Source organism: Giraffa tippelskirchi, chromosome 4, assembly GCF_054371585.1.
Source record: "Giraffa tippelskirchi isolate mGirTip1 chromosome 4, T2T-mGirTip1v1.2.pri, whole genome shotgun sequence".
In the NCBI taxonomy this organism is placed as follows: domain Eukaryota; kingdom Metazoa; phylum Chordata; class Mammalia; order Artiodactyla; family Giraffidae; genus Giraffa; species Giraffa tippelskirchi.
Window position 1 is genome coordinate 97,048,546 of NC_137278.1, and position 19,015 is coordinate 97,067,560.

Sequence of the window (19,015 nt, forward strand, 5' to 3'; positions counted from 1 at the left end):
TCAAACTCGGCCGTAACAGGGCGTACACACAGTGCGGCACTTTAGTTCCAGCCGACTCCCTCCCACTCCGGCACCATAAAAAGAGAGCGCAGCTGCACAGGCGTCACGTGACCGCTTGCGAGCGTGCAGACCCACCCACCAAAGAATGGGTAGAAGCTGACAGTAGTTTCCGGGATTATGGCGAGGTCCGGCCTGTCGCAGGACGCTGGGAGCACAGCTGCAGTCACTGTGATAAAGCGGGCGTTGGAACTAGAGTCTGAGTCCCGGTACCCGCAGGCTCTGGTGTGTTACCAGGAGGGGATCGATCTGCTCCTGCAGGTTCTGAAAGGTGAGCAATGAGCGGGGAGCGGAGACTGGAGGAAAAGGAGTTGCAATCCGTCTTGCCGGAGTGGGAGTCAAAGAGTTAAAACGATTTCTTTCGCCGCGAGACAACAGTGAAATACAGAAGATGGGGTATTCTACAGGACAGGTGGACTGGTTTCTTTTACATCTTTATTAGATTGATGTCGTCAATTAAGGAGAGGTTACTATTCTAGAATTTTAAGAAGTAACTAGATGTAATAGGGAGAAGGCAAGGGCACCCCACTCCGGTCCTCTTGCCTGGAGAATCCCATGGACGGAGGAGCCTGGTAGGCTGCAGTCCATGGGGTCGCTAGGAGTCGGACATGACTGAGCGACTTCACTTTCACTTTTCCCTTTCATGCACTAGAGAAGGAAATGACAACCCACTCCAGTACTCTTGCCTGGAGAATCCCAGGGACGGGGGAGCCTGGTGGGCGGCCGTCTCTGGGGTCGCACACAGTCGGCCACAACTGAAGCGACTTAGCAGCAGCAGAAGCAGATTAATAGTTGTCTTGAAGGGACTTGTGTTTGAACGAACTGTATAAAACTTTTGGGGATCAATTTAGGAAGATTGTATATGGAACAAGTAGCAATAAAATTATTACCTTTGTTAGGTAGTATGGTATTTTTCAAAATCTATTCTTAATTTTAGGGGTGCAGACTAACATGTTTGGGAAGGAATTGTCATGATGTCTGAATTTGAGCGTTGAAGCAAATATGACAAAATGCTAACAATTTTTAAATCTAGGTGATAGATAATAAGGGTGTTCATTACACCCTTTTCCTTATTTTTCTCATTAAGCATTTTCATTATAAGTTAAAAAAAACTTATAAGGGCTTACTGTATAGCACTGGGAACTCTACTCAGTACTCTAATGACTTACATGGGAAAATAATTTAAAAAAGAGTGAATACATGTGTATGTATAACTGATTCATTTTGCCGTACCGGTGAAACTACCACAACATTGTAAATCAACTATGAAAGTATTAGGTGCTCAGTCATGTGGGATTCTTTGTGACTCCATGGACTGTAGCCTGCCAGGCTCCTCTGTGCATGAGATTTTTCAGGCAAGAATACTGGAGTGGGTCTTCCTGACCCAGGGATTGAGCCGGTGTTCCCTATGTCTCCTGCATTGGCAGGTGGGTTCTTTATCACTAGCGCCACCTGTGAAACCCAACTATACTCCAATTTAAGTTTTTTTATTAGAAACGGATATACTGAAATTCCGTGTGAGAAATGTATAGGATCATGAGAGTTAAGACTTTCTGTTACATGGTTATTCAGTGTTGTTGTTGTTCAGTCACTCAGTCGTGTCTGACTCTTTGCAACCCCATGGACTGCAGCAAGCCAGGCCTCCCTGTCCCTCACCATCTCCCAAAGTTTGCCCAAGTTCATGTCCATTGCATCAGTTGATGCCATCCAGCCATCTCATCCTCTGATACCCTCTTCTTCTGCCCTCAATCTTTCCCAGCATCAGGCACTTTTCCAATGAGTTGGCTGTTCGCATCAGATGACCAATTCAGTGTTGAGAAGTACCCAAATAACCTTAACACCAAGCACAATCTCTTGCACGTAGTAAACATGTAATTATATATTAACTGACTTAAAACAAGCCCCTGCTCCCCATCCTCTTGTGTTCCCAGTCTGGCCTAAAATCTCTCCTCTATGCCTTTTTGCCTGCATATTTCTGATTTGTTTCAGAAGCTTTGCGACAGCAGAAGCTGCTCTTCAGTGTACAGTGCTTTTCTTAGAACTCTAAAACCCTACCTTGGGGAGGGACCATTTGATGATGGTGATAATAAGAGTAACTATCATTTATAAGTCTTGAGTGGTAGGCAGTGTGCAGAGCACATTAGAAGCACGATCCCGATTCGTTCTTACGGTTGCCCTATGAAGTATGAGGTGATGTTACCCTCATTTTACAGCATGAAAAGCAAAGTTCACTTTCCAGTTATGCCACCATTGGTAGAGTCACAATTGGAACTCAAGGCTTTAGTGACTTTGCACTGCTGACTCCCAGAAAGGCATATGGCGTACAGTGTTGGACTCTGAAGCAGCAGAATCCCAGGAGTTCTGCTCCTGTGTGCTCCACTGATCCTGTGGGAGTTAAAGAGACAGTGACATGATCTTGAAGGTTAAGATATAAATGCAAATAACTGTACTGCAGGGAATAAGTGCCAAGAGTCATGGAAACAAATGCAGTGAGGATTTAAACAGCCAGTGGTCATTTGGGGATGGAAAGGTGGAGGTTACTTTTGATAGGAGTTTTGCAAGGTTAAGTAGAATTTCAGAAACTCAGCTAAAAGTGTTCCAGTTCTGTCTGTGTTGTTTTACTAAATAAGTGGTTCGGTTCACTTTGGCATATACCTATAGAGGAAGAGGAGAAGTTTAAAGGTAGACTGGTGCTTGGAGCATGCTGTGGATGGCCTTGACTGCCAGGAGATTTTAACTCATCCCATTAACAAGGAGAAACTAAAGTTTCTGCAAAGGAGTGACATAATTAAAGTTATATTTCAGGGCCTGCCTCGCTTAGGAATATGTTTTTCTCCCAAATATTTGCACAACCTATTCTCTCTCCTCTTTCAGGTATTTACACAAATATCACCTTATTTGTGAGGCCATTCCCTGACCCCAGTGTGAAATTACAACCCCCATCCTAGGACTCCCTTATCCTTCTTCCTTGCTTTATTTAATAGCACTTTGTCACAGTCTAACATATGTGTTTTACCAATTTATCTCTGTTGCTGTCTTTCCTTCCATTTGAATGATACTGGGGAATTGTGTTTTGTTTTATTAACTGCTGTGTCTCTAGTGCTTAGAATAATGCCTGGCATGTGGTAAGTTCTCAGTAAATATTTCTTGAATAAATGAGTGGACGGGGCAAGAGTGTAGGAGAGACATGAACGTGAAGAGACTGAAGTCAAGCAGATAATTAATGAGCTCCTGCAGGAGTCAAGATGAGAGGAGATGAGGGCCTGCATGAACCATGACCTGAATGACACCACTTATTAGGAAAGGGAGAGGACAGAGTGGACATTGAATTACTGGCATTGGCTCATTGATTAGATGTGGGAGTGAGTTTCCAATGGGCATTGGTGATGGCTATATGATGAAGCCTGGAAGACAAAGTCATATTTGAAGAATGGGTCAAACTGTGGTCGAGGATAATGATTAAGAGAGAGGACAGGGAAAATAGCGTATATTTATATGCAGTAGCAAAGTAACAGTAGAGTTAAGAAAAGAGGTGTTAGATAAAATCTAGTTGTAAAGGAAGCCGAGAGGGCAGTATATAAAGAAATTAAGTAGATGATAATGATACTGACAACATTTATTGAGTATTTCCTGCATGCCAGTCTCATAATTTGTTGTTGTTCAGCTGCTAAGTCATGTCCAACTCTTTGCAATTAGTTTTTCATAATTAGTCCTCTCCACAATTTTCTAGGGTACCGTTATTCTTTCTGTATTAGACAAGAAGATAAAAAGAGGTTGAATAACCGGCCAAGGTCACACAGCTAAAAGTGGCAAAGCAGGTTTTGTTTTTTAATTCTTTTTTGACTGTGCTGGGTCTTCGTTGCAGCATGGGTTCTCTAGTTGAGGCAGATGGGCTTAGTTGCCCTGTGGCATGTGGGATCTTAGTTCCCTGACCAGGGGTTGAACCCGAGTCCCCTGCATTGGAAGGCATATTCTTAACCTCTGGACCACCAGGGAAGTCCCCAAACATTATATTTTAGTTGGTTAATTTTTTTTTCTCACAACAGTATGGGTTAGGAATTCTGAAACTGCTTGATGTCTATACTGAACTTGAAAGTGAAAGTATTAGTCGCTCAGTCATGTCTGACTCTTTGCAACCCCGTGAACTGTAGCCTGCCAGGCTCCTCTGTCCATGGGATCCTCCAGGCAAGAATACTGGAGTGGGTAGCCATTTCCTTCCCCAGGGGATCTTCCCTACCCAGGGATCTAACCAGGAGCAAGCTAAATATATTGTGGATAATGAAAGAAATTACAGATAAGGAAAGGAGGAAGGCTAGAATGAACCCTGTGGGATCAAAGTTAACATGAATTTGTGGGTTTTGATGCAGATGGACAGATACAGCAATAGAGATGTACGTATGTATTAGTAAACCTCCATAGACTTTGTGCCTGTGTTGACAGAAAGGGTCCAGACTTTCCCCAAGCCACAATGAGCACACTTAGCACTCAGAATATGATCTCTTGATACCATTCTCCAATAAAAGAAACCAAAGTCTCTGGGAGAAATGGTTGATTCTGGGGCTGGAGCAAGAAAACTACAATGTTTTGCACCAAAATGTAAGGAAGTGCTCAAAAAATAATGGGGTACATCAAAAAAACACAGGAGCCAGCATGAGAAGCTCTCAAAGCCAACGCTGATAATATTTAAGCAAGAAAATGATGATCGTTTTCCAAAAGCCCGGGACCTGACGGCTTCACAGGAGAATTCTATCAAACATTTAGGGAAGAGCTAATGCCTATCCTTCTAAAACTCTCCCCAAAAATGCTTGCAGAGGAAGGAACACTTCCAAACTCATTCTGTGAGGCCACCATCATCCTGATACCAAAACCAGACAAAGACAACACAAAACAAGAAAACTATAGGCCAGTATCACTGATGAACATAGATGCAAAAATCCTCAACAAAATTTTAGCAAACACAATTCAGCAACACATCAAATAGTTCATACACCATGATCAAGTTGGGTTTATTCCAAGAATGCAAGGATTTTTCAATATATACAAATCAATCAATGTGGTACACCATATTAACAAATAGAAAGATAAAAACCATATGATAATCTCAATAGATGCAGAAAAAGCCTTTGACAAAATTCAGCACCCATTTATGATTAAAACTCTTCAAAAAATGGGCATAGAGGGACCTACCTCAACATAGTAAAGGCCATATATGGTAAGCCTATAGCAAATATTATTCTCAATGGTAAAAAACTGAAAGCATTCCCCCTAAGATCAGGAACAAGACAAGGGTGTCCACTTTCACCACTATTATTCAACATAGTTACAGCAATCAGAGAAGAAAAAGAAAAGAAAGGAATCCAGATCAGAAAAGAAGAAGTAAATCTCTCACTGTTTGCAGATGATGTGATACTGTACATAGAAAACCCTAAAGATAGTTCAGAAAATTACTAGAGCTAATCAGTGAATTTAGCAAAGATGCAGGATACAAAATCAATACACAGAAATCACTTGTATTTCTATATACTAATATACTAACAATGAACAATCAGAAGGAGAAATTAAGGAATCAATCTCATTCACCACTGCAACAAAAAGAATTAAATAGGAATAAACTTACCTAAGGAGACAAAAGAACGGTACACAGAAAATTATAAAACACTAAGGAAAGAAATCAAAGAGTACATAAACAGATGGAGAGATATTCCATGTTCCTGGGTAGGAAGAATCAATATTGTGAAAATGACTGTACTACCAAATGGAATCTACAGATTCAATGCGATCCCTATCAAATTACCAATGGCATTTTTCACAGAACTAGAACAAAAAATTTCACAATTCATATGGAAACACAAAAGACCCCAAATAGCCAAAGCTGTCTTGAGAAAGAAGAATGGAGCTTGAGGAATCAAGCTTCCTGACTTCAGATTATACTACAAAGCTACAGTCATCAAGACAGTATGGTACTGGCACAAAAACAGAAATATAGACTAATGGAACAAGATCAAAAGCCCAGAAATAAACCCATGCACCTGTAGGTACCTTATTTTTGACAAAGGAGGCATGAATATACAATGGGGCAAGGACAGGCTCTTCAACACATGTTGCTGGGAAAACTGGACAGCTACATGTAAAAGAATGAAATTAGAACAATTCCTAACACCGTACCAAAGATAAACTCAAAATGGATTAAAGACCTAAATGTAAGACCAGAAACTATAAAATTCTTAGAGGAAAACATAGGCAGAACACTCGATGACATAAAGCAAGATCCTCTATGACCCACCCACATCCTAGAGTAATGGAAATAAAAACAAAAATAAACAAGTAGGACCTAATTAAACTTACAAGCTTTTGCACAGCAAAGGAAACTATAAGCAAGGTGAAAAGACAACCCTCAGAATGGGAGAAAATAATAGCAAATGAAACAACTGACAAAGGATTAATTTCCAAAATATACAATCAGCTCATACAACCCAATGCCAGAAAAACAACCCAGTCAAAAACAGGGAATAAGACCTAAACAGACATTTCTCCAAAGAAGACATACAGATGGCTAACAAACACATGAAAAGATACTCAACATTGCTCATTATGAGAAATTCAAATCAAAGCTACAATGAGATATCACCTCACACCAGTCAGAATGACCATCATCAAAAAGCATACAAACTAAATGCTGGAGAGCATGTAGAGAAAAGGGAATGCTCTTGCACTGTTGGTGGGAATGCAAACTAGTACAGCCACTATGGAGAACAGTGTGGAGAGTCCTTAAAAAACTGGGAATAGAAATGCCTTATGACCCAGCAATCCCACTGCTGGGCATACACACCGAGGAAACCAGAATTGAAAGAGACACGTGTACCCCAGTGTTCATCGCAGCACTGTTTATAATAGCCAGGACATGGAAGCAACCTGGATGTCCATCAGCAGACGAATTAATAAGGAAGCCATGGTACGTATACACAATGGAATATTACTCAGCCATTAAAAAGAATACATTTGAATCAGTTCTATTGAGATGGATGAAACTGGAGCCCATTATACAGAGTGAAGTAAGCCAGAAAGAAAAACACCAATACAGTATACTAATGCACATATATGGAATTTGAAAGATGGTAACGATAACCCTATATGTGAAACAGAAAAAGAGACACAGATGCATAGAACAGTCTTATGGACTCTGTGGGAGAAGGTGAGAGTGGGACGATCTGAGAGAATAGCATTGAAACATGTATATTATCATATGTGAAACAGAACGCCATTCCATGTTTGATGCATGAGACAAATGTTCAGGACTGGGGCAATGGGATGACCCAGAGGGATGGGGTGGGGAAGGAGGTGGGTTCAGGATGGGGAACAAATGTAAACCCATGGCTGATTCATGTCAGTTCAGTTCAGTTCAGTCGCTCAGTCATGTCCGACTCTCTGCGACCCCATGAATTGCAGCACGCCAGGCCTCTCTGTCCATCACCAACTCCCGGAGTCTACCCAAGCCCATGTTCATCGAGTCGGTGATGCCATCCAACCATCTCATCCTCTGTCGTCCCCTTCTCCTCCTGCCCCCAATCCTACCCAGCATTAGGGTCTTTTCCAATGAGTCAACCCTTCGCATGAGGTGGCCAAAGTATTGGAGCTTCAGCTTCAACATCAGACCTTCCAATGAACACCCAGGATTGATCTCTTTTAGGATGGATTGATTGGATCTCCTTGCAGTCCAAGGGACTCTCAAGAGTCTTCTCCAACACCTCAGTTCAAAAGCATCAATTCTGTGGCGCTCAGCTTTCTTCACCGTCCAACTCTCACATCCATACATGACCACTGGAAAAACCATAGCCTTGACTAGACGGACTTTTGTTGGCAAAGTAATGTCTCTGCTTTTAAACATGCTATCTAGGTTGGCCATAACCTTCCTTCCAAGGAGTAAGCGTCTTTTAATTTCATGGCTGCAGTCACCATCAGCAGTGATTCTGGAGCCCAAAAAAAGTAAAGTCTGACACTGTTTCCACTGTTTCCCCATCTATTTCCCATGGAGTGATGGGACTGGATGCCATGATCTTAGTTTTCTGAACGTTGAGCTTTAAGCCAACTTTTTCACTCTCCTCCTTCACCTTCATCAAGAGGCTCTTTAGTTCTTCTTCACTTTCTGCCATAAGGGTGGTGTCATCCGCATATCTGAGGTTATTGATATTTCTCCTGGCAATCTTGATTCCAGCTTGTGTTTCTTCCAGCCCAGCATTTCTCATGATGTACTCTGCATATAAGTTAAATAAGCAGGGTGACAATATACAGCCTTGACGTACTCCTTTTCCTATTTGGAACCAGTCTGTTGTTCCATGTCCAGTTCTAACTGTTGCTTCCTGACCTGCATACAGGTTTCTCAAGAGACAGGTCAGATGGTCTGGTATTCCCATCTCTTTCAGAATTTTCCACAGTTTATTGTGATCCACACAGTCAAAGGCTTTGGCATAGTCAATAAAGCAGAAATAGATGTTTTTCTGGCACTCTCTTGCTTTTTCGATGATCCAGCGGATATTGGCAATTTGATCTCTGGTTCCTCTGCCTTTTCTAAAACCAGCTTGAACATCTGGAAGTTCACGGTTCACGTATTGCTGAAGCCTGGCTTGGAGAATTTTGAGCATTACTTTACTAGCGTGTGAGATGAGTGCAATTGTGCGGTAGTTTGAGCATTCTTTGGCATTGCCTTTCTTTGGGGTTGGAACGAAAACTGACCTTTTCCAGTCCTGTGGCCACTGCTGAGTTTTCCAAATTTGCTGGCATATCGAGTGCAGCACTTTCACAGCATCACCTTTGAGGATTTGAAATAGCTCAACTCTCAATGTATGGCAAAAACCACTACAATATTGTAAAGTAATTAGCCCCCAACTAAAATAAATTAATTAAGAAAAAAAATTTTTATTGTGTTTTTACAAATTCAATAGTCCACAGGTACAAGCTTATTTCACTAGGGAACTGCCTTCCCTCAGACTCCCAGTGTGTTTCTAGTTAGAATGACAGTTGGGTACTGTTGATGTGGGCACACAAGATAGTACCTAGAATAGAAAAAGGGGTGGCTGCACAAGCTAACCAGAGCCAATAAAACAATAAAACTTTTAGAGGACACTATAAAAAGAATACCTTCATGAACTTGGGGGCAAAGATTTCTTAAACAAAATATAAAAAGCACTAGCCATAAAAGAAATAATCTAGAGATTTCTCTTTTCATTTTACTTTCATTAAAATTAAAAACTGTTCACCAAAAGATACTGAGCGATTGAACAGGAAAACCATGTGTGGGAGAAGATATTTACACTAACCCTGATATTCAGAATATGCAACAAACCTCAATTTATCAATAAGTAAGAGGAACAGCCCAATAGGAAAATGGGCAAAAAAGAAAGAAAATGGGCTAAAGACTTGAACAGGCATTTCATGATATACAATATCCAAATGGCCATAAACTTATGAAAAGGTGCCCAATCTCCTTAGTCGTTGGGAAGAAGCAAAGTAAGACTATAATGTGAGGCCACTCTCTACTCACTGTATAATGGTGTAAAATGACTAAAATGAATAAGACTGTATATATATTGGGGATATTGTCACCCTGCTTATTTAACTTATATGCAGAGTACATCATGAGAGACGCTGGGCTGGACGAAGCACAAGCTGGAATCAAGATTGCCAGGAGAAATATCAATAACCTCAGATATGCAGATGACACCACCTTTATGGCAGAAAGTGAAGAACTAAAGAGCCTTTTGATGAAAGGGAAGGAGGAGAGTGAAAACATTGGCTTGGAGCTCAACATTTAGAAAACTAAGATCGTGGCATCTGGTCCCATCACTTCATGGCAAATAGATGGGGAAATAGTGGAAACAGCAGCTGACTTTATTTTTCTGGGCTCCAAAATCACTGCAGATGGTGATTGCAGCAATGAAATTAAAAGATGCTTGCTCCTTGGAAGGAAAGTTATGACCAACTTAGACAGCATATTAAAAAGCAGAGACATTACTTTGCCAACAAAGGTCCATCTAGTCAACGCTATGGTTTTTCCAGTAGTCATGTATGGATGTGAGAGTTGGGCTATAAGGAAAGCTGAGCGCCGAAGAATTGATGCTTTTGAACTGTGGTGTTGGAGAAGACTTTTGAGAGTCTCTTGGCCTGCAAGGAGATCCAACCAGTCCATCCTAAAGGAGATCAATCCTGGGTGTTCGTTGGAAGGACTGATGTTGAAGCTGAAACTCCAATATTTTGGCCCCCTGATGTGAAGAACTGACTCCTTGGAAAAGACCCTGATGCTGGGACAGATCGAGGGCAGGAGAAGAAGGGGATGACAGAGGATGAGATGGTTGGATGGCATCACCGACTCAATGGACATGGGTTTGGGTGGACTCCGGGAGGTGGTGATGGACAGAGAGGCCTGGCATGCTGTGGTTCATGGGGTCGCAGAGTCGGACACGACTGAGCGACTGAACTGAACTGTAATTCCAGGTGGTGCTAGCGGTAAAGAAGCCAGCTGCCAGTACAGGAGATGTAAGAGATGTAGGTTCGATCCCTGGGTCGGGAAGATCTCCTGGAGAGGGAAATGGCAACCCACTCCAGTATTCTTGCCTGGAGAATCCCATGGAGGGAGGAGCCTGGTAGGTTACAGTCCACGGGGTCACAAAGAGTCGGACACGACTAAGCGACTTCACTAAGCTGTAAAGGGGAAGTCTGGACTAGAGACTGGTTTTGTGGAAGAAAGATGTGGTTTGCTATCTTTTGATTATGCCAAGATTTCAAACTTATGGGTAATTGGAACCAAATAGTGCTCATAGTCAGTGACATGTAGTAAGTCACCTTTGTTTCCACACCGGATTGAGTGTTCGCAGCTGTAAGTCACAGTGTCAGAGTCCTCACTCCTAAGTAAAGTGGCTTCCAATGCTTAGTGAAAAGGTGAAGGTCGTACAGGATCAAGCTAAATTGGGACCTATTATTTGTGTATTTTAGGACCAAGGTGAACCATGCCAAAGGACAGGAAATCCATGGGAAACTTAGGGAACACTGCCTGTACCAAAGAGAAAGCCTGTTTGGAATCTTGAGAGTCTATTTTTTTAATTTGTAGGCACAAAAGATGAAACAAAGAAGTGTAATCTCAGAAAAAGAATTTCTGACTACATGGATAGAGCAGAACACATAAAGAAATACTTGGACCAAGAAAAAGAAGGTAAGGAGGCTATTTTGGAGAGTGTGTGCCTGAGCTCTTGTGACAAAGCCTGTTTCACCCATTGTTTCTGGCTATGCCCTTTGGAGCTCTGTGTGGTCTGGACTGTTTACCCTTGGGAGCTTACAGGTCTCCTCTGCATTTCCAATTCTTAACTTTTTTTTTTTTTTTAATATTTATTTATTTGGCTACACTGGGTCTTAGTTGCATCACTAAAAAAAGACCCTGTCTTTTAAAAAGACAGGGTCTTTTTTTTTTAATTGCAGTGTATGGAATCTAGCTCCCCAACCAGGGGTCAAACCCAGACCCCTGCACTGGGAGCTGAGTCTTAGCCACTAGACCACAAGGGAAGCCCCTTTGCCCCTTTTTGTTCTGTTTTGTTTTCTGCTTGGGGGAAGGTAGCAGTCAGATACCCTCCTGAGAATCTGAGGATAGCTCTACATACTGCAGAACTTTGCATGCCGTTTTAAGGAATTCATGATCCCCATGAAGCTTATGTGTGGATCCTGGTTTCAGTATTACTACAGAGCAATACTGAACGTAAAGCCTATATTTTATTTGTATCTCCCTTTATAAAATGACCAAAATATTAAAGTAGCTCAAGAAATGCCCAGGGCTTCTTTGAGATTTTTGTCTTGAATCAGAACGTTTTAGGAGTTAGGTATACTTAATGATGAGAGATGCAGAAGGTATGGTTCCCTATTTGTAATTGGTTCTCTGGGGGCATCCCAGGTGATGCAGTGGTAAAGAATCAGCCTACCAATGCAGGAGACATGGGTTTGATCCCTGGGTCGGGAAGATCCCCTGGAGGAGGATATGACAACCCACTCTAGCATTCTTGCCTGGGAAATCCCATGGATAGAGGAGCCTGGTGGGCTGTAGTCCATGGGGTCACAGAGTCAGACATGACTGAGTACTCACAGTGATGAGAGATGCAGGAGGTATGGTTCCCTTTTTATAATTAGTTCTCTACTTTTTGAGCATCTAGTTTACAGACATACAGACAAATGGTCATTGCCACCTGACATTCACAGCTGCTGCATTCTACAGTCAAAGGAACTGCTGTCCTCAAAAAAAAAAAACACAAAAACAGTGTCCCCCAGCCCTCAGCTCCTGTTTACTCCAGCCCTCTGCGCACCTCTTCCTGGTATTCTGTACCATCCCAAACCCTGGCTATCCAGATTAACCTGGCTAGCTGGCTACTTTGTTAAGGAGTAATAAAATTGTTTACTTCATCCCAGATTGAAACCTGCAATGCAGTTTCCCTCTGAAATCTGAAGGAAATAGAGTACCATCAACTTTGTGGCTTGAATACACTGGCTTAAACTAACCTGTGTGACTACCTTGGCTTGAAAACTGATGCACAGTTGTAACATTTTATGTTTTAAAATATTAGGAATAGAATACAAACCGCTGATTTTCAAATGAAGTTTAAAAGTGCAACCACCATATAAATCAGGAACTACCATTAAGGATCATATTTTTTCAAAAAAAAAACCTTAAAGGTCTTTGATAACTTATTCAATAATTATTCATTTTGAATGAACAAAAACAATAGAAGTCCCCTGCTGACCCTACGGCATTCTAGTCTTTGGCTTGGATTATTAAGATGTACTGTAAGTTTCTGCTTAACACACTCTCTACAAGTTCTAAGACTCCTAGACTCCATATTATATTGCATTTATATATTTAATGTGTGCTCAGTAACTCACTCATCTTTGACTCTTTGTGACCCTTTGGACTGTAGCGCACCAGGCTCCTCTGTTCATGGGATTTTTCAGGCAAGAATATTGGAGTGGGTTGAATACTGGAATTCTCTAGGGAATCTTCCCAACACAAGGATCAAACCTGAGCCTCCTGCATTGCAGGTGGATTCTTTACTGCTGAGCCATTGGGGAAGCCATATATGTAATACGTCAGCTATTAAATTCCAAGACATAAAAAGACTTAAATCTGAAGAGAAAGACCAGTTGCCCACTGAATCATAGCTTACGATTCTGCTCATGGTGACAAAAATATTAGATATCTTTATATACAGTATGGTTCTCTCTTGAATAAACTGTCTGGTTCTATAGGATTTAGCTCAAGAACCTATTTCAAGAAATCTCTGGACTTTACCACTTGCCTGGCCTCCATGAAGGCAAAACTCCCTCATTGGATGGTTTGCCTTATTTACCTCTGTGTGTGTGTAGCATCTTGCAATGTGTCTAGTATAGATAAAGCAATCGAAAATGCTTGCTAAGTGCATGAGTTTAAAAACATTAACTTGTATGTGCTCCTGATTTTTCACTGTATATAAATATAGTATGTATAAAAAGAAAACAAGTAGTCACTGGTTTTATTACAGAAGTTTGTGTTTTGTAGCTGGAAAATATCACAAGCAAATTAAAATAGAAGAGAATGCAACAGGTTTCAGCTATGAGTCCCTTTTTCAAGAATACCTGAGTGAAACAGTTACAGAAGTTTGGATAGAAGATCCTTATATTAGGCACACACATCAGGTAGGTGAAATATACTCATAGGATGAAATGGTTATTATTTAACATGTACAAATTAGTAATAACCTATCCTAATGTCTTTCAGCTGTATAACTTCCTTCGATTTTGTGAGATGCTGGTTAAGAGACCATGTAAAGTAAAAACTATTCATCTTCTCACCTCTCTGGATGAAGTAGGTACCTGAAAGCATTTACTCTTTCTTAACATCATGAACTTTACTCAGTTGTAGGATGTAGTTCAAGGCAAACTTGGATGTAATGCTTCAGCCAGAACTGTTTCATTGGAAATGAACTTGCTATCTTCATGCTCAGTCGCTCAGTCATGTCTGACTCTTTGGGGCCCCATAGGCTGTAGCCCACCAGGCTCCTCTGTCCTTGGGATTCTCCAGGCAATAATAGTGAGAGTGGGTTGCCATTTCCTCCTCAAGGAGGTCTTCCCGACCCAGGGATCAAACCCATGTCTCTTGTGTCTCCTGCATTGGCAGGTGGATTCTTTACTCCTGAGCCACCTGGGAATAGGCATAAAACACATTGGAGAAAATGCAGTTGATTTTAGTATGTTGTACCTTGCATTTGGCCACTTGGCTAAGCTCTCTTATTCAAATAGTTTGTCAATTTAGTTTCTTGGATATTCTGTGAGTCAATCACTCTGTCTTCAGTATTGATGGTTTCTATCATCTCTGTCTTGATTTTGATTTAAATAGGGATAATTCTAAACGATTCATATTTCTAGGGTTAATTTGAGAGGAAAGCCTCATCTGAATAAACAGCACCGTTAAAATACATCTTAGGAGATAGCACCAACTTGTGTTATGTTCACATTAGAAAAAAAAATGATTATTTTGATAAAAACAGTTGCTCTTAAACTATTTCATCTTCTTTGGTTGCTTCTTTGAAGTAATGGACAGTGAAACTAGTGTAGAATATTGACATTTTAATTCACCTAAGATATACATTGCATGGGCTTCCCAGGTGGCTCAGAGGTAAAGAATCTACCTGTCAATGACACAACTGTGCAACTGAACACACACATTGCATAGCTTCGGAATAATTTAAAGTATTAATAACTGAGTCAAAAAATTGTTTTTTCTTTTTTCCTATTAACAGGGCACTGGGAAAGAACAGCAGAGTAGTGGCCTGGAAGAAATAAAACAGTCGCTCAGGAATCACGGAGTGCATTTGGAATTAGAATATTCTTCTTCAATACATGACCGAGAAATTAGGTTAGTATATAGTAATACTTTAATTTTTATGCAGTTGAAAAATACTTATTTTTATTTCTCATAAGTTATATATAATTACATATAATATTCCACTTAAATATTAAAAATTTAAATAAAGCCTAATTTTAGTCTTTTTCACTTTTGTAGAAAAAAAAAATCTGGCTAATTTTGTCCTCTGTGTGAGTTTCCTATTTCCTAATGGAATAAAATTTACATGTTCTGTGTCATCTGAGCAAAGGAAGTACTTTTCTATCCAATTATACATAGAGTATTATAGCATTGGGATAATTTCCTTTTCTGGTGATACTGGTATTTATTTAATTTGGCTTTACTTCTTATAGTTTATTAAATTTTCTAGTAGGCATGACAGGATGCTGTGTTGTGCCCATCAGGGCTTCCTCTGCCCTGATACATCCCCACCTCTAGGCAGGGGAGTCCCTGAAACATCACCACAGTCTGCCTGAGTACACTTGGAAGCCGCTTGTTAGCATAACAGGGAAGCTTTCTCAGGAAGATGAAATTCATGAGGAAGGTTGTTTCATTGTAGACACAGCCCATAGGTAAACCCAGGTTTGGTTCAACTCTTGCCACTGAAAGAAGTGACTTTATTTGTTAGGGGGAGATTTAGCTGGCACTTCATACAACTTTGATCATTGTCTGACCTAAATGTCTGGAGTATAATAGTATATACTAATTTCAATAGGTTCAACAATGGATGGATGATTAAGATTGGAAGGGGACTTGATTATTTTAAGAAACCACAGGTAGGATATAGTCTTATGTGTGACTGTGTAGCATTCTTTAACAAAATGACTTTGATCCTTTTTGTTAAAAAAACTCTTTTTTCTCTTCTTAGAGTCGTTTTTCCCTTGGATATTGTGATTTTGATTTAAGACCATGTCATGAAACAACAGTGGACATTTTTCATAATAAGCACACGAAAAAAATATGATGGATAGTAGCCTAATTTACATATATATTTCTACTTTAAATGAATGTTGGGTTTTTTTTTTAAACTTTGGACAGATCATTCCTATAATGTATGAATTTAACAATAAATTTTATATTTCTACTAATGTATGGGTTTCTTGTTCAGTTGTGTGACTAATCCTGAATACTTTTTTATCAATAGGTTACTCAGAGTTATAGTGTTTCAAGTATAGTTGAAACATTTCCCCAGATTTTCTCTTATTTGGATGTTGATGAATGAATCTACACCTTAGCCACTGGACCACCCAGGAAGTCCCTACAATTATGTGTCTTTAGCATACATTTACCTAAATTCAGTTATCCTCTATTACTTAACTCCTTATAAAGGCAAATCAAGCCTTTCAGTAATACCAGATGCATTTTGCAGCTCACTTAACCTTGACTGGTTGGGGACAGACTAGGTCCCATGGGGATCAGCTGGGAGAGGGGATACTGCTAGAGGCAGTGGGCAGACCAGAAGCTTGAAGAATAAGCTAAGCCAAAGTCTGTAGAGGGAAACAGAAGTCCTGGTGTTGGAGAGTGCCCTTCTGAACATCACATCTGGAAAAGCTTGAAGATTGCAAATCAAGAGTGAATAGTTGGAGGGACAAAGCCAGGTAGAGGTCATAGGAACAGAGTTGGGTAGAGTAGTCTGGGGGTGGGGGGACCCTGAAACCCCTGTTAAGGGTTGATTGTGCACACACATAGCCCCTAGAAATTCACGTTTAAATCCCAATCCCTGGTACCTCGGAATGTAACCATATTTGGAAATAAGGTCTTCAAAGAAACAAGTTTGTAGGTGACCCCAATCCTGTATGACAGGTGTCCTTATAAAAAGTGGACATCCTGACCCAGATATGCACAGAGGAAAGACTACATGAAGTCACAGCAAGATGGCACCACCTGCAAGCCAAGGAGACGGGCCTCAGAAGAAACCAAACCTGCTGTCACCTTGACCTTGGACTGAATAAAATAAATGACCATTGTTTCAGCCACCAAGTTGTGGAGTGGTTTGGTATGTAGCAACAGATCGCTGATACAACCTGACTACTCTCCTCCCTGCTCCACTTTGCATGAATGCCTTTTCATTCCTCAGGGTTCAACATCAATGTCTGGTCCCCGATGGCTCCAAGTGGGGATCCTGTATTGTCTCCCTGCCTGGACTTTTCTACTTTTCTCATTTTGTAAGCATTTACTGGTTTGTCTACTTTCCCTATTTTAAACAACTTAAGTCTTGACCTATTAATGGGTCATAAAGTTAATTTTTAAGATGAAATAAAATTGAATGTAAAATATCAGCTAAGTGAGTAGTAGAGGGTAAGCATCGTATTGTGAAACAGACAACATACGTGTATGCTGGTACACAGCATAAGGTATATTTTTTACTCTAGTTTTTAAAGAGTTTGAAAACTACTGCACTAAATTGTCATTTCCTAAGGTCAGTGACCATGTCTCTTTTACCAGGAACGTTCAACAACTAGCAAAGTACCTGGCACAGAACAGGCACTCGATAAACAGGAACTACTGTAGAAATGAGGAGTATGTGACTGAACTATAGAGACAGGAAATGGTTGGCAGGGGTGGTACTCTTTGAAGCAGTTTGGCAACCATGCAATAGAAAGAAACAGTAAACCCTTGAGCAGGAGTCTTTGAGAAACGGGCAACATTTGCATGTCCATTCACAAAGGCTAATGATGCAGTAAAAGTTGAGATACACTTATGCAAGATAAAGGAGATAAATAATTGATAGTACAAAGCACAAGCAGGAGACTTCCCTAGTGGTCCAGTGGTTGAGAATCTGCCTTGAAATACAGGGGACATGGGTTTAATTCCTGGTCGAGGAAGTAAGATCTCACATGCATGGAGCAACTAAGCCCCAGAGCCGCAATTAGAGAATCTGTGCACTGCAACAAAAGATCCCAGTGATGCAACTAACACCCTATGCAGCTTAAATATTAAAAAAAAAAGAAAGCTGGAGAAGAAAAATCCACCATACCATGAGGGGGCTCAGCTTTAAGGAAGAAGAGGTATTTCTTCTCTGAAATTGAATGAAATGAGAAAAGTTGAAGTAGAAAACACAAGCAGCTGAAAGCCTCCACCCTCAAATTACAAATGAAGGTTTGTGACCAGATTAGTTAAGAGTAGCAGAATTCTGAGCTTAGGAAGAGTGGGAGCATTTAAGAGTAACGCCTTTGGTGAATGAGAGGCAGTCAACAGAGGTGAGTTGCATCTGACACCTACAGAACAAAAACAAGTGAAAAACTATAAATATGAAATTGTGCGAAATCTCTGTGTGACCATGCACTTGGGTGAGCTCAGTTATGTCCGACTCTTTGCAACCCCATGGACTGTAGCCTGCCAGGCTCCTCTGTCCGTGCAGTCTTCCACGCAAGAATACTGGAGCAGGTTGCCATTTCCTACTCCAGGGGATCTTCTCCACCCAGGGGTCAAACTCATGTCTCTTTCATCTCCTGCATTGGCAGGCAGATTCCTTATCACTAGCGCCGCCTCAGAAGACCCTAATCTGCATGATTATGTGAATTTTCTTCTAGCATCGCCCACCATCTAGTTATAGGAGTGGAAAATCAATTGTTGAAAAAAAAAGTGGCTATGATAGGTCAAGAGAAATATGAGAATGCTGGTAAGAAATGAAGATGAAGCAAGAGACTGGAGAAAAGTTACTGGCTTAGAAAAGTGCAGTAAGCTTGATTTAGTGGGAGAGAATGAAAGGATAAGGAAATGTAATAAAAAGGGAGAAATTTGTAAGAGTTTATCATATCAAGAAGCCAGGGTTATATTCCCTAGTGGTAAGAAAAAGAAATGTGAGGTCAGAGTGTTCCATATGGTATCCAACCCCAAAATGGTAACAAAAGAAAGAGCTGAAATACAAGTGCAATCAAGTATAGGGTTGGCCAGAAAGTTTGTTTCTGTTTTTCTATTAACATCTTATGGAAAATCCTGAATGAACCCTTTAGCCAGCCCAGTATTAAAACCAATGAAGACAGACAGGGATTTCCCTGGTGGTCCAGTGGTTAAGAATCCACCTGTCAACACAGGGGACACAGGTTT

At 40.7% G+C, this 19,015-nt stretch overlaps 2 protein-coding genes across 5 annotated transcripts in view; one reads left to right on the forward strand and one right to left on the reverse strand.

Moving 5' to 3' along the window:
- The window catches only part of MRPL30 (mitochondrial ribosomal protein L30), a 43,054-nt gene that overhangs the window by 13,730 nt on the left and 10,309 nt on the right, over positions 1 to 19,015 (reverse strand). The gene's annotated exons all lie outside the window — the stretch shown is intronic.
- MITD1 (microtubule interacting and trafficking domain containing 1) lies at positions 172 to 16,050 on the forward strand. Of its 4 annotated transcripts, none has more exons than XM_081484444.1 (8): positions 172 to 328; positions 9,682 to 10,596; positions 11,159 to 11,260; positions 13,622 to 13,758; positions 13,841 to 13,927; positions 14,862 to 14,977; positions 15,681 to 15,741; positions 15,834 to 16,050. In XM_081484444.1, exons 3-8 carry the CDS (start codon positions 11,212 to 11,214, stop codon positions 15,927 to 15,929), a joined length of 546 nt encoding a protein of 181 aa, XP_081340570.1. In that variant the 5' UTR covers positions 172 to 328; positions 9,682 to 10,596; positions 11,159 to 11,211; the 3' UTR covers positions 15,930 to 16,050. The 4 variants fall into 4 exon arrangements, with proteins under 4 accessions (XP_081340570.1, XP_081340567.1, XP_081340568.1 ...); XM_081484441.1 differs by having other exon boundaries at positions 10,546 to 10,596; XM_081484442.1 differs by lacking the exon at positions 9,682 to 10,596.